Below are 15,540 nucleotides of genomic sequence, written 5' to 3'. Positions count from 1 at the left end.
ATGCCGAATCCACTCTCTTTTTCTTCTATTCGGCATGCGTACTGTACAACTTCGGGGTCGCTTCTTACCACACTGGCCAATCTCTTGCAACGCCACCCTTCGAAGCCTTATACCTGAACCCGCATCCCCATCTTTGTTGGTTGGAGTGATAAGTACGGGAGAAGGATGGATATGAATGTGGGCTTCTTTCGGATATGACTCGTCTTGCGGAGTCATGTCTTCCGCTCGGTTCAGACATTCAACTTCTTACTCCGAAAGATCTATGACCTCTTCCACCACATCACAATCAACCATGGTACCATTAGCCAAAACATCTCGCTCGTGTTTTATTTGGGCTATTTCCTCCGCTAATTGACCCACTTGCATCACCAATACTTCATGGGCTTTATCTCTCACTTCATTCCCTTTCTTCATATCTTTGATATCCTCGTGATATCCTTTCACCATGTTTATGAGAGCATCAAGCTTGGAATGCACTGAATCTTGAGGTTCCTCAGATGCCGGCTGAGGGTATTCATTATAATAATCATCATACTCCTCCCGATAACTTGAGAAATGTGGCAAGTCGGGTTCGTAGTAGTATTCTTGATTATGTGGTGGTGGTGGTGGTGGATTACCGTATGGATAATATGAGGATGGACCATTGAAATCTTCATAATCCGCCCTCCCATATCCGTACAATCCGCTGAGGTAGTCTTCCCGATCCTTGTATGCTTGAACCTTCTCGTAGAAAACAGAGCATCCTCTAATAGATGTTCTCCGCTTCCGCAACCCTTACATGGATCATCATCTACCTAATTCATATTGAAAGATGGTGCCTGCAAAACATGTACCTGCACAAACAAGCTCGACCACCCAAAGTAAAATCACAAAAATACAAGAAAGAAAACTAACACTAATATCGAACAAGCAATGAAATACTAAGCGCACTAGCTCCTCGGCAACGGCACCAGTTTGACGTGACCGTCACGTCCCGATCAGTCAAAAACCCAATTAAACCTAGGGTAAGTTGGGTATCGTATCCACAAAGAGCATGTGGTCAGTATCGCACGACATGTTCGATTAGTTAGACTATTTATAAAAATGTACAAAGTGATTATGAAGCTTGCTAATTTTGTTTGGTTGTTTGATTTGAAAAGAAGTCGGCGTGAACCAATAATTTGATGTTATCTAAAACCACGGTTTATTAACTAAGATTGCAAGACTAAACTACTAAATTGAAAACGAGAATTGGGAAAACGGATCACACCCGGTTTGATAATTGTATGACCTAGGGTTCCTACATGTTTTAACTTGATTCAATTGTATATAGTGATTAACAAATTTCTATCATGAAGCTTAGGTGCCAATTGCTATCAACCTCATAGACAACGGATCGTAATGCACTTTATTACTTCGGATATGTAAATCCTAACCTAAGATAAGGCTTGATTGCACATAACCATTTCACAAAGTCAAATTTTATCATCACTCGACAATTTACGAATTCGAAACAAATGCAAGACAATTATCAAAGGTTTCAAATACTAAACAAATTATCATAAAATCAAATCGAAATACAATGCATAAACCCTAGAAAATCTTACAACAATCTACACTGGGGTGAAACCAAACAGACTAGCCGCTCATGGTTTAATGGACGCGATCACCGGGCGACGAGCGCGAACACCTAGCCATAACCTTTGAGTCTTTGAGGAGTGGTGGAGGTTAGGGTTTGAAGGTGAAGGTGGAAGGATGAAGATGATGGTGGAATCGATTAGGGTTAGGGGTGATTGAGAATTGGTTCGAGTTTTAGGTTAAAGGTGAAGGTGGGTGTTAGGGATGATTAGAGATGGATTAGATGTTAAGAGATATGAAAAATATGATAGGGAATGGTCCAAGATGTGTGTTTTATCGTCCCCAACTCGTAACCCCCGAAAACTAGTCAAAACCTCACCTAAAAACCATCCCCAACTCATTAAACAACAAAATTCACGACACACATATACAGGGGGGTGTCGCCGACGGCCATTTAGGGCATCCCCGACGGCCCCTGGAAGTCTTAGTTTCACCGACGGCTTAATCTGCTATTTACGAAGGTTTCTGGCCGACGGAACAAACCAGAGGGCGTCGCCGACGACCCTTTTGGTCATCGCTGACAGTGCCTCTAAATCCCGTTTTTTGTTTTCTTCATAACTTCTTCGTTTTAGCTCCGTTTTATTCACTGTTTTCGCCCACGTCTTCGTAATTCAGCCCTCTATCATGCCATCTTCCAATATCTTCATTTTTAATCCATTAACATCCCCTACAACACATCCAATCTTCATGGTTAACACTAACTTATTTTCTATTTTTCCATTTCTTGATCCTGGTTGACCCGATTCGCGTCCCGGTGCTCCGTTTAGCTCCCTATTCGCTCCTTAAACTCTTTTAGACCTGTAAAACACAAATCCCATTAAAAGTAGGTTGTTCAAGATTAAAAGCTACGTAAAAATATCAACTTAAGAACAAACGATCACCCGTTTTCGACCACGTATCAGTGATCTCACGTACAAAGTGGTTAACTTCATTATAACGGTCTTCACTCTCGTTGATACCTAGAATAGCACCAGGGGCACTATTGGGAATAACCTCTTGAGTCCAACGTCGTAAGATATAGTGTTGTGTAAACTCCCTAACATCAAGCATCCAAAGCACATAAAAGATGTGTGAGCACAACAACCCAAACTGTTCGAATCTTTTGCATGTACAGTACACAGTTATGTTGTCCTCCCGCATCATAACCTATAAAACACCATTAAAAAATCAGAATTTTGTTACATACATGACAACATACACACACCAAAAACTATACCATAACACCATATGTAACCGTAAATTGACTAGTCCAATGTCGTAAGATATAGCATTGTGGAAACTCCCTTACAAACATGGCCATCCGGACGGATGACCCTTCGATCGGGTGGTCATTCGACTAAGGAGGGTGTGTTTGTAAAATGTTTGAACTTTTGAAGTTTTCGTTGTAGTATAGGTTTAGTCATTCGATCGGATGGCTATTCGATTGAAGGCTTAATAGTTTGTAAATAATTGGCCACATGGTCGAATGGTTATTCGATCGGATGGTCATCTGATTGGATGGCAGTTTGACTGAGTGACATAAGTCATCCGTCCAATCCGATCGGACGACAATCCGTTCAGCGACCTGATCATTTTGAAACTTGTAAAATTCTTTAAGTTAGAAAGTTTTGCGGTTTATCCGAGACGGTATGAAAACGTGTTGATCAAAAGGAACCACACCAAGTCTAAGTCGTCCGGTCGGATGGGAATCACCCCGTCTGATCAGTAATTGTTTTTGACGGAATTTCATGTTCAACCCGTTAAGTCAGTTGTCTCCTCGATAACAATATGTTCTCATACCGGCACTTCACTAAGGAATGAGTAGAAGGCCTGAATGAGCTCCGATTCTATCGGTTTTGAGTAAAGAGTTAAGAAAGTTTGAAGAAAGTTCGAATCTAGTTGAAAATGTTTAGATTTAGGTGAAATCAGTGTTTAAACATTGTAGAAATCCTTTAGATCTGAGTTGTTCTTGGTGGAATGAGGTCACACTTTGGCGTTCATGAGAACCCATGATGACATCATCCTAGAACAGCCCAAATCCACCGATTTTATGGTGAAAAGTTGAGATTTGTTGGTGAAATTGATGGGAAAGTGTGTGTAGATCAAGGAAGTACAAGATTTGAGATGAAAACTCACAAGAATCGAGAGAAAAAAGGCCAAAAGCTTGCTGGTCGAACGAGAGCTGTCACATCACATGACCAGTGATGTGACAGGTGCTATTTATAGGTGAAGGGGGGAGAGGTGGTGTAGGTTGGTGGGTCAGATGGCCTTTCGATCAGATGGTCATCCGGTTGGATGACCATTCGATCGAATGGTCATTCGATCGGATGGCTTGCTTGGGTTAGTTTTCCGAGTTTTCGTTCCGTTCATTAAGTGTTGCGACAGTTTGTTTACACATATCCATACATATATATATTTATTATACTTAACCATAAATAGTTCGTATATAAGTATCCACATTTTCAAGGTTGCATTGCGATAATCGATGTAACACCTTGAAAATTTGTGTCCAATAAAGTATAAACACGTGTCATAAGCCCTGAACGTGAGAAAGAATACTTTGGAGGGACTAAAGTTGACAAACGGGGAAACTATGTGAATATAAGGGTCTAAAGTGTCAACAATGGATAAATATATTCTAAAATAGCCCTACATAATGTTTATACCTACCAACGAATAAATCATGGATCATACGAAGCGAAACATAAAGGAAAGTGAGGAATTACAAACTACAGGGGCTAAAAGTGTCAACATGTGCAAAGTATACCTCTGAGTGACCTTTTGGCAGACCCGAAGCTTTGTAATGATAAAATATACTCACTAGAATATGTGGTTAAAATTTCATAAAGTTTCGTTATCGTATGAGAAAGTTATGATCAAATTCGTGTTCGAGGGGTTAAAAGCGTCAACATTGAATTCTATGGCCTTATGAGTGGTTACAAGGTTAGTCAAGGACTTAACCAAGTTAGTAAAAGTCCCAAGGCCCTTAAAAATCAAGTTACAAGGCTGGAAATGCAATTTAATGACATAAAACCACGTTACAAAGGACCAGGGACTGAAATTGCAAAGTTTGGAAACTTGTTGACTGATCAGACAGGTCAGGCGGCCCGCATTAGAACCCCCTGAAACCTCAGGCGGGCCGCATCAGACTGCCAGTTACAGAAAACGTGGACAGCTGCCATTTCAGGCCTGTTAACCGACTTTGAGAGCTTGTTTTATATACCAGGGGCTGCCCCAATGGTATTTCATGCATAGGGGGCACCTGTAATGATCTTGTATCATGTGTAGACTTGTTTGGCACCATCCTATGAGATCAAAATTGTTATATAAGAAGCTTGAAGTTTTGAACATCACTTGTATTCATTTACAACTTTGCACAAGTTCACTCCTGGAGCTCTCTGGACAGCAAGCACTCTTCCTTAGGCTCTCTAATCTCAATTAGGACTCTTGTAAGTGTCCTTAACCCTTCCTAATTCGTTTTAGCTTAGTTAATTAGCTAAAAGTCAAACCATCGTAATTAAGGTTTGACTTCGTGATTAATTAAAATGTGCTCTGTCAAATCACGAATTAAAAGTACCTTTAAGTAGGTAATTATGTGGGTAACAAACCCTTAAAAGGGGTATTTCCAGATTCCCACTCTAACTATGTTAATTGTCAAGTCAAAGCTTGTTATAAAAAGTCAACAGAAAGGTTATTTGCGAATTAATACATAATTATCAATGTAGGTTGCATGCAACCTGTTTGATCATTAAAATAACTTCGTAATTAATGTAAGAACATGTTCCAACATGTTCAACTCGACAATTTTCAGTTTAGGCTCGGTTTGGAACCGAAAGTCGCAAAGTTTGACTTCTGCTTTGACTTTCAGTTCTGACCCGTTTAAGCCAAGATTAGGATTGCCTTAGAGCTTCTTTTGAACCTATTTACATGTTAGTATAACCCTCTGAGATTATACAACTTGGTTCATTAGATATCCTATTCACATGCATGTTTCCGTTAATCGCTTATATGTTGACCAATATGCCCATTTGACCCTAAAACGTGATTTTTGAAAATGTAAAAGGGTAGGCAACTTAGCTACTGATTTATAAACTTGCACCCAAAATTTGAAGTCAGTTTGAGGTCTAGATTAAGAGTTATGCTCAATAGCGTAATTAAGAGCTTCTTTACTAATTAAATGGCGTAAATTATGTATAGCCTATCAAAACCCAAATTTTTATACCAAACTTTTTACCCACTGTTATAAAATAATATTTTGGGATTTTTGGAGATTTTTATTTATTTTTAGGCTGAGCATAACATAGTGTTCTAAGATTAATTCGGTTTATGCCGGTTTTGCCCTTTTTAGCCATAAAATGAGTTTTACAAATCCTTTTGACCTCAAACCAATTTCTACTGATTTGTTATGATAAATAAATTATTTTGAGCCTTCTGGAATATTAAAAATATCAGCTTTTTACAGAAAACCCGGAAATGGCTCTTTTTAGGCATTTTTAACGCATAAGTGTGCACTAGAACCTTATTAAGCTTAAGGGTTTGAACCTACTGATGTAATTAGTGAATTTTTATATTTTAAACAGTAGGCAAATGTTTTGAACTCAGAATTCCAGAATTGACCTTTTAGGCACATGTGAAATTACCAAAATGCCCCTACGGTGCATAGTAAGGTTAAAGATAATAAATTTCACATAAATTTGATACCCTACTGTTATAACTTAGTAAATTAAGTATAGTTACTAATTTAATCAGACCTGTAACTCAGGTTATCATTTTAAACCTTTTACACCTTATAAAATGACCAAAACGCCCTTATGAGGCATAGTTTTGGTTTAAAATCATTTGGGGCATAATGGAAGGTATCATTCTGATATCACAACATATTTTTAGCATATTGACTTCAGAAACTTGTATTTGACTCTTATGGTTACTCGTTGCGCATTATACGCGTTCGGATCGGCTTACGTGACTAGTTTGGCCATTTTAGCCGAAACGGGTCAAAGCATATCTTTTTGGTCTCAAAATCCAGAATGTGATTATGTTACCCATATAAAACAAGTGTGCAAGCTTGTTGGGACAAAACCACATTCTAAAACGGTCTTCGCCTTATTGTGCGTTTAAAACCGTAATCTTTATATAAAACTAACCGGTCTATGCTTAAGACCCATTAGGATTCTAATAGGTTATTAAAACCTTAATTTCCAGATCTAGGAGCCCAGTAAAAGCTACGTGCACTCGTTATATTTGGTTTATATTTTGCTCAGGTAAATACGTTTAACTTATTTTCCCTATACGGGCTTGGGGTACGGTATATAAAATACCGCTTGGTCGGGGAATTGACCTTAACCGGTCTTGGTTATCTGCAGTCAAATTAACCCGTTTAAAAATGCTGTTTTGTTTGTTTAACGCCTTTGGGGGCTTAATGACCATGTCCCGGATATCCTTGGCATCATTCAAAGAATGGCCACAACCTTAGCACTCGGGTGTAGGCGTACACCCGTAGTGTTGTACAACATGTATAATCGTCGGTACGAGAGAAGTCTCGCGGCGGAATTATATTAAGTGGTGTGTCTATTAATCTTTAACCCGGCATGACCCGGGCTACCGATCGCAGAACGAACATGTAATTCTTTTACAAGATTATTAAGCAAATAATTATCCCAAGTTATAAAAAGTTTTATGCCACGAGCATTTAAATCAATTTTAAACATTTTCAAAATGAGTCAGTTAAATTGTATTTACCAGTGTAAACTGACGTATTTTCCAAAAAGACTAAGTGCAGGTACTACGCGTAATAGGCTGGTCACTCCTTAAGCATCCATAGAAGTCTCGCAAGCTTAGGATGCATGAAGTCTGTTGAAATGAAGTTTCCTTTTTATTTGATTCTGCCTGTGGATTCTATTTCGACATTTTGTGATACTCGAATATTACAATAATTTAAGTTGAAATGAATCTATCTTTGCTTCCGCTGTGCATTATAATTTGTGTTGTTTGACTATGATGATATCAACTACGTCACGATAATCCCCCACCGGGCCCACTGGTGACACGTGGAAATTAGGGGTGTGACAGGTTGGTATCAGAGCCAACACTGAGTGAATTAAACACTAGCCTTTTGTGTTTAGTCTCAGTGCACGAATTGCACATTCTTCGAGTTCCGAGTCTAGACAAAGAACATAGGACAAACTCTGTTTTGTTTTATTTTTTGGGTCTTATTATTATATGTTGTTGTTGTTATCTAAAACTTGTATGCATGTCAACATGCCACCAAGATTTCTTCGCGGTCGAGGCAAAGGACCAGTCACGGGTCACGATCACGAAGTCGGGCCTTCGCACCGGCGTACCCCATCCATTACCATGAGCACTAGTCCACAAGAGCCGTGGAGGCTCTATGTCGAACCCGGGAGGCGGTCAGTCTCCCTCAGCTCTTCACCTTCTTACCAGCACTCCTTTGGGCCCCAATCGGAAATGAGCCCAACGAGCAACCACCCTCTTTCATACCTTTGCAGAGATCCAACTCTCACCACTCCTTTGGTGACCCAACCCCAGTCTTCCAAAGCCGGTTCAACCCGGCCAACATTCTTCAAGAACCTATGGGTTTTAACCCACTCGGACCGGAAGACCACTTCTCTGGGGAAAATGACATGGACGAGGATACTAATCCCATGGAGCCTGCTACAGGAACGCCGAACCACCCCATCGAAATCTCGGATGGGTCGTCTTTCCACGGATCACCATACCGCGGTCCGGACAGTTACCAGGAGAGGTTCAAGCAGTGGGACTGGTACTTCACGCCCTTTGAGCACTCGTCCCCATATCAGCAACAGCAGCAGCAAGATCCTTCTAAGGATCAACGATTTGTGGCAGTTACACCGCCACCACCACCACCAGTGGAACAGTAGCCGCCTCCGGAGCCACCGAGGTGGAGGAGGTCAAACGCACGGATGTCCGTGCGAGGGGGTGTCCGCATCAGCACACTCCAACCATCAAGTGGCAACCATTATCCGCCACTTCAGGAGGAAGAGGAAGAACCACAAATGGGGGGTCCATCAAACCCCATACCATAGGTCAACTCAGTGCCTGTGGCGCCTCCGTTGGGTTTTGAAAACCCAATCCCTGCTTATGCCGGTTCTGCGGCATACAACCCATTTGAAATGCCGGGCCACAACAGCTTTAACTATGCCAACGTGGACCCATATCAGGAGGCTTGGGATTACAACGCTCGACACCCTGAAGGGCCCTATGGTGGTCCTTGGACTACCGGGTACCCTCCATATGTGTACCAGCAGCCACCACCTCCTCAACCATTGTACCAACCGCCGCAGCAGCAGCTTATCCCGCCAGAGCGCCAGCAGGAGGTCCTTGAGAGACTGGACCGTTGTGAACGGGAAATCCAGACTGAGCGCAGACACAACAGAGGTTTCTTCAAAGGACTATCAGATTTGATCAAAGGAAAGTCCAAAAGGAGGGACCATTGAAGATCTTGGTATTTTAGTTGTAATCAGTCCCTGCGTGGACTTGTTGTTTCTGTATTCAGCTCCTGCGCGAGCTTGTCTTTTTGTATTCTGCCCCTGCATGGGTATGTCTTTCAGTTGACCCCTGCGTGGGTTTGTTGTTTGTTTGTTGTTTAATTGTTTGTTGTATTTTGCCCCTGCGTGGGCATGTTGTTTGTAGAAGTTCCGTTTAGGGCAAGTATTGTACTGTTGAATCTTTATTAATGAAATGTTGCATTTAAATTTTCATGATTATTGTTATAAATAAGTATATGAATAAACTTAAAATAAAAAGGTAAAAATGAAAATAACATTTCCTAAATTAAAGAAGACCTACCATTAATATAAAATGGCAAAATCTAAAAAGGGACAAGACCTAGCCACATGTCATTTTAAGACAAGACCTAGCCACATGTCATTTTAAGACAAGGCCAAGATGGTATCTCCATAATTAGATTCAGGTCCGTAAATAATGTCTCAACTTAGGATTGATCTGCGTTATAAAGAGAATCTAAGGGGTAACACCTAGCCACATGTCGTCGCAGACATGGCCAAGATGGTAGGACCTGTCTAGAAGATTCCAAATTCTGTTAACGTCTGTAAATATGTTAACATACTGGGCAAATTGTGACACTGTAAAAGTCACATAAGCCATTATTGAAAATTAGGTTAATTTAAAATTCCCTGTAAGTAAATATCCATTCCTTGGGAATGAAGTGCCTACGGGTAATAATTAATGTCCTAGGGACTAAGAGACAGTTAGAGTCTGCAACTCACTGTCTAAAGGGGTAATGAACTGTGCTTCAAACCCTAATACCTCGATTATGTAAAAATCCTGGTTATAAATTTAAAACTTGTTTGCATAACTAGGCCTTTAGGTGCCAACATTAAAGTTATAGTATAGGATCATAATACAGGTCCTGCATAAATAATTAATTAACAAATTAACCAGTAATGACTATTTTAAAGCCATGGTTAATAAAATATAAAATGTTGTATTAGCCTCTGAATAAAACCTTGCCTATTATTGTCTATATGTAGCAATTGAAGCTACATGGCAGGTTCGGACGAAGTGAACAGTCGTCCGGTAGAGAATCGCGATAATGCAAAAATACAGTTAACTGGCGCAGAGCTAAAAGCGCTTGTGGATGATGCGGTTACTAAGGCATTAGAAAGACAGTACAGTGAGTACAGTGGGACCCATAGTAGGACCTTGTCTACACCGCATATCAGATCCAAGACTCATTCGGAGTCTCACAGCAAGCCACCATCTGTCCAACCCAAGTCTAAAAAGGAAGAATCTAAGAAGGATGATGATAGACATTCTTCGAATGAAAATGATAATCATTCCAAGAAGATCGTGCTTTATGATGCCCCACGTGCCAAGGGTTGCACGTATAAATACTTTGTGTCTTGTAAACCCCAGGATTTTACTGGGGAGAAGGGGGCAGTGGACTGTATGACTTGGCTTGATGAGATGGAGACAGTAGGGGATATAAGTGGCTGTGCTGAAAGAGATATTGTGAAGTTTGTGTCACAATCCTTCAAGGGTGATGCCCTATCATGGTGGAAGTCGCTGATTCAAGCCACCGGGAAGATACCTCTATACAACATGTCTTAGGAACAATTTGTTGCCTTGATCAAGGAGAATTACTGTCCCCAACACGAGGTTGAAAGGATAGAATCTGATTTTCTGTCCTTAGTCATGAAGAACCTGGACTGCCAGGCGTACCTCACAACCTTCTATACCTTGTCAAGGCTAGTTCCCTATCTTGTAACACCTGAACCGAAGAGGGTAGCCCGTTTCATTGGGGGTCTGGCACCAGAAATTAAAGCAAGCGTCAAGGCCTCTCGGCCCACTACGTTTCGATCAGTAGATGACATATCTCTGTCCCTTACACTAGACGCAGTTAGACAGAGATCCCTGAGAGTTGCAGATGCTGAGACACGAAAACGCGAAGATGATGGTTCGCGACGCTCAGATAAGAAGCGTAAGGGCAATGACGACCACAAGAAAGGGTCGGGATCCAAGAAGGGAGATCAACAGTCGGGTGAGAAACCCAGGTGCAAAGTTTGCAAGAAGCACCATTTCGGGAAATGCAGGCAGGAGTCTAGATCCCAATCTCAGCAGAAACTATGTGGGATTTGCAAGTCCCCGGATCATAAAGCATTAGATTGCAAGAAACTTAAGGATGCCACCTGCTACAATTGTAATGAGAAGGGACATATTAGACCCAACTGCCCGAAACTTGCCAAGAAAGCAGAAGAGGGAAAGAAGACTAATGCAAGGGTCTTCCGCATGGATGCGAAGGAAGCTATTCAGGATGATAATGTCATAACAGGTACTTTTCTCATTAATGATGTCTACGCAAGAGTATTGTTTGACTCTGGGGCAGATAGATCCTTTGTAGATAATAAGTTCTGTGAACTGTTGAAATTACCTGTTAAAATTTTAAGTATGAAATATGAAGTGGAATTAGCTGACGGAACAATAGAAACAGTTTCGACTGTATTAGATGGATGTGTCCTATCCATTAGGAACCACTCTTTTCCTTTGTCCTTGTTACCCTTTAAGCTAGCAGGCTTTGATGTAGTAATAGGAATGGATTGGTTATCGCGTAACCAAGCCAAGATAGTGTGCAATAAAAAGCAGGTAGTGATCAAGACCCCATCTGGTGAGCCACTCACTATTCAGGGAGATACTCAACATGGATTGCCAGAGCAAGTGGCCATGCTTAAGGCATCCGGATGCATGAGTAAGGGTTGTGTCATTTATATGGCACAAGTAACCATTGACGAGAAGAAGCCCAGGATCGAAGACATACCAGTCATTTCTGATTATCCCGAGGTTTTTCCGGAGGAACTACCTGGTTTGCCACCAGATAGGCAGGTGGAATTCAAGATTGACATCATCCCCGGAGCTGCACCAGTAGCCAGAGCACCATATAGATTAGCGCCAACGGAGATGAAGGAATTAAGGACACAGCTAGATGATTTACTAGCTAAAGGTTTTATTAGACCTAGTTCATCTCCATGGGGAGCGCCAATTCTGTTTATTAAAAAGAAGGATGGATCAATGCGTCTATGCATTGATTACCGTGAACTAAACAAGGTTACTATCAAGAACAGATATCCTTTGCCTAGAATCGATGATCTATTCGACCGCTGCAGTGAGCAAGTTACTTTTCCAAGATAGATCTCAGGTCAGGCTATCATCAATTGAAAGTCAAGGAGGAGGACGTATATAAGACCGCGTTTAGGACTCGTTATGGTCATTACGAGTTCCTAGTGATGCCTTTTGGGCTCACTAACGCACCTGCCGCATTCATGGATCTCATGAATCACGTATGCAAGCCTTATCTGGATAAATTTGTCATCGTCTTCATCGATGACATCCCCATCTATTAAAAGAACCAAGCTGACCATGAGAAGCATCTTCGGTGCATTCTTAAGCTGCTCCATCAAGAAAAGCTCTATGCCAAGTTTTCAAAATGTGAATTTTGGCTTCGCGAAGTCCAGTTCCTTGGACATGTTGTGAGCGAACGTGAAATTCAAGTGGATCCCGCAAAGATAGAAGCTATTATGAACTGGCAAGAGCCAAAGACACCTTCAGAGATTCGTAGCTTCCTAGGTTTGGCTGGATACTATAGGCGTTTTATTGAAAACTTCTCAAGGATTGCTGCACCCTTAACTTCGTTAACGCGTAAGAACATTAAGTTTAATTGGGGGCCTAAGCAGCAAGAATCTTTTGATATCTTGAAGTAGAAGTTGAGTAACGCACCAGTGTTGACTCTACCTGAAGGCATTGAAGAATTTGTGGTGTATTGTGATGCATCACACACCGGAATGGGTTGTGTGTTAATGCAAAAGGGCAAGGTCATAGCCTATGCTTCGCGTCAATTAAAGGTGCACGAAAAGAATTACACCACCCATGACTTAGAGTTGGGTGCCGTTGTATTTGCACTTAAGCTTTGGAGGCATTATCTGTATGGGACGAAGTGTGTGATCTATTCCGACCACAAGAGCCTTCAACACCTGTTCAATCAGAAGGATTTGAACATGAGGCAGCGACGATGGATGGAAACCTTGAACGATTATGATTGTGAAATAAGATACCATCCAGGCAAGGCCAATGTAGTCGCAGATGCTTTGAGCAGGAAGGAAAGAGTGAAGCCGATAAGGATCAATGCCAAGAGCATTGAAATTAAGATCAGTTTGAATGAAAGGTTGTTAGCTGCACAAAAGGAAGCTGTGTTGGAAGCTAACTATCCTGAGGAGAAATTAGGAGTAACTGAAGAACAGTTGTCCTACGATAAAGACGGAATGTTGAGATTAAATGGACGAATATGGGTTCCTGTATATGGAGGACTTCGGGATGTTATTCTCAAGGAAGCCCACAGTTCCAAGTATTTCGTCCATCCTGGAGCTGATAAGATGTACCAGGATTTAAAGGCAAATTATTGGTGGATAGGCTTGAAAAAGTCTATAGCTGCTTATGTAGCTAAATGCTTGACGTGTGCTAAAGTCAAAGCTGAACATCAGAAGCCGTCAGGTTTGCTGCAACAGCCTGAAATTCCCAATTGGAAATGGGAAATGGTAACGATGGACTTCATCACCAAATTGCCTAAGACGCCGAAGGGAAATGATACTATATGGGTCATAGTTGATAGACTGACTAAGTCAGCACATTTCCTGCCCATTAGAGAGACCTTCAGCTCTGACATGCTAGCCCAACTGTACGTGGATAAGATTGTGGCCTTGCATGGCGTACCAGTATCTATTATCTCAGATCGGGATACTAGATACACATCTCATTTCTGGAATTCTAACAGTCTCTGGGCACTCAATTGAATTTCAGTACGGCTTACCATCCTCAGACGGATGGGCAAAGTGAGCGTACTATTCAAACATTGGAAGACATGCTGCGTGCATGTGTAATTGATCTGGGAGGTAGTTGGGACAAGCATTTACCGTTGCTCGAGTTCTCCTACAATAATAGCTACCATACTAGCATTAAGGCTGCGCCTTTTGAGGCACTATATGGTAGAAAATGCAGAACGCCCATTTGCTGGGCAGAAGTAGGAGATACGTAATTATCAGGTCCTGACTTAGTCTTCGAGACAACGGACAAGATTGTCCAAATTCGCGACCGCCTGAAAGCTGCTCGGGACAGGCAGAAAAGCTATGCGGATGAAAGGAGAAAACCTCTCAAGTTTGAGGTTGGCGATAAAGTTTTGCTCAAAGTATCACCTTGGAAAGGGGTGATGCGATTTGGCAAGAAAGGTAAGTTAAGCCCAAGGTATATAGGACCATTTGAAATCATCGAATGTGTAGGATCAGTGGCTTACAAGTTAAACTTACCTGAGGAGCTCGATGGTATTCATAATGTATTTCACGTCTGCAATCTGAAGAAATGTCTGGCCGATGAGTCGCTAGTCATACCACACACAGATGTGCATATAGACGAGAGCTTAAAATTTGTGGAAAAACCTGTGTCGATTGAGGATCGACAGGTAAAGAATCTTCGGAGAAAGCTTGTGCCTATTGTCAAGGTGAAGTGGGACGCCCGCAGAGGTCCTGAATACACGTGGGAGCTAGAATCCTCAATGAAAGAGAAATACCCTCATCTGTTCCCTTAAATCTCGAGGAAGAGATTTCTTTTAAGGGGGTGAGGATGTAACACCTAGAAAATTTGTGTCCAATAAAGTATAAACACGTGTCATAAGCCCTGAACGTGAGAAAGAATACTTTGGAGGGACTAAAGTTGACAAACGGGGAAACTATGTGAATATAAGGGTCCAAAGTGTCAACAATGGATAAATATATTCTAAAATAGCCCTACATAATGTTTATACCTTCCAACGAATAAATCATGGATCATACGAAGCGAAACATAAAGGAAAGTGAGGAATTACAAACTACAGGGGCTAAAAGTGTCAACATGTGCAAAGTATACCTCTGAGTGACCTTTTGGCAGACCTGAAGCTTTGTAATGATAAAATATACTCACTAGAATATGTGGTTAAAATTTCATAAAGTTTCGTTATCGTATGAGAAAGTTATGATCAAATTCGTGTTCGAGGGGTTAAAAGCATCAACATTGAATTCTATGGCCTTATGAGTGGTTACAAGGTTAGTCAAGGACTTAACCAAGTTAGTAAAAGTCCCAAGGCCCTTAAAAATCAAGTTAGAAGGCTGGAAATGCAATTTAAGGATTTAAAACCACGTTACAAAGGACCAGGGACTGAAATTGCAAAGTTTGGAAACTTGTTGACTGATCAGACAGGTCAGGCAGCCCGCATTAGAACCCCCTGAAACCTCAGGCGGGCCGCATCAGACAGCCAGTTACAGAAAACGTGGACAGCTGCCATTTCAGGCCTGTTAACCGACTTTGAGAGCTTGTTTTATATACCAGGGGCTGCCCCAATGGTATTTCATGCATAGGGGGCACCTG

General features: G+C 41.4%; 1 protein-coding gene across 1 annotated transcript in view; it reads right to left on the bottom strand.

Moving 5' to 3' along the window:
• Nucleotides 1–246: 246 nt before the first annotated feature.
• LOC110906477 (transcription factor jun-D-like) overlaps nucleotides 247–15,540 on the bottom strand; it is a 39,110-nt gene continuing 23,816 nt past the window's right edge. Inside the window, exon 3 of the mRNA XM_022151603.1 lies at nucleotides 247–720. Within this exon, the coding sequence (XP_022007295.1) occupies nucleotides 247–720 (474 nt within the window). The remainder of the gene's footprint in view (nucleotides 721–15,540) is intronic.

This window comes from Helianthus annuus, chromosome 14 (assembly GCF_002127325.2).
Source record: "Helianthus annuus cultivar XRQ/B chromosome 14, HanXRQr2.0-SUNRISE, whole genome shotgun sequence".
In the NCBI taxonomy this organism is placed as follows: domain Eukaryota; kingdom Viridiplantae; phylum Streptophyta; class Magnoliopsida; order Asterales; family Asteraceae; genus Helianthus; species Helianthus annuus.
The sequence above is the reverse complement of the archived record's forward strand: the minus strand, read 5'-3'. Positions and strand labels throughout refer to the sequence as shown.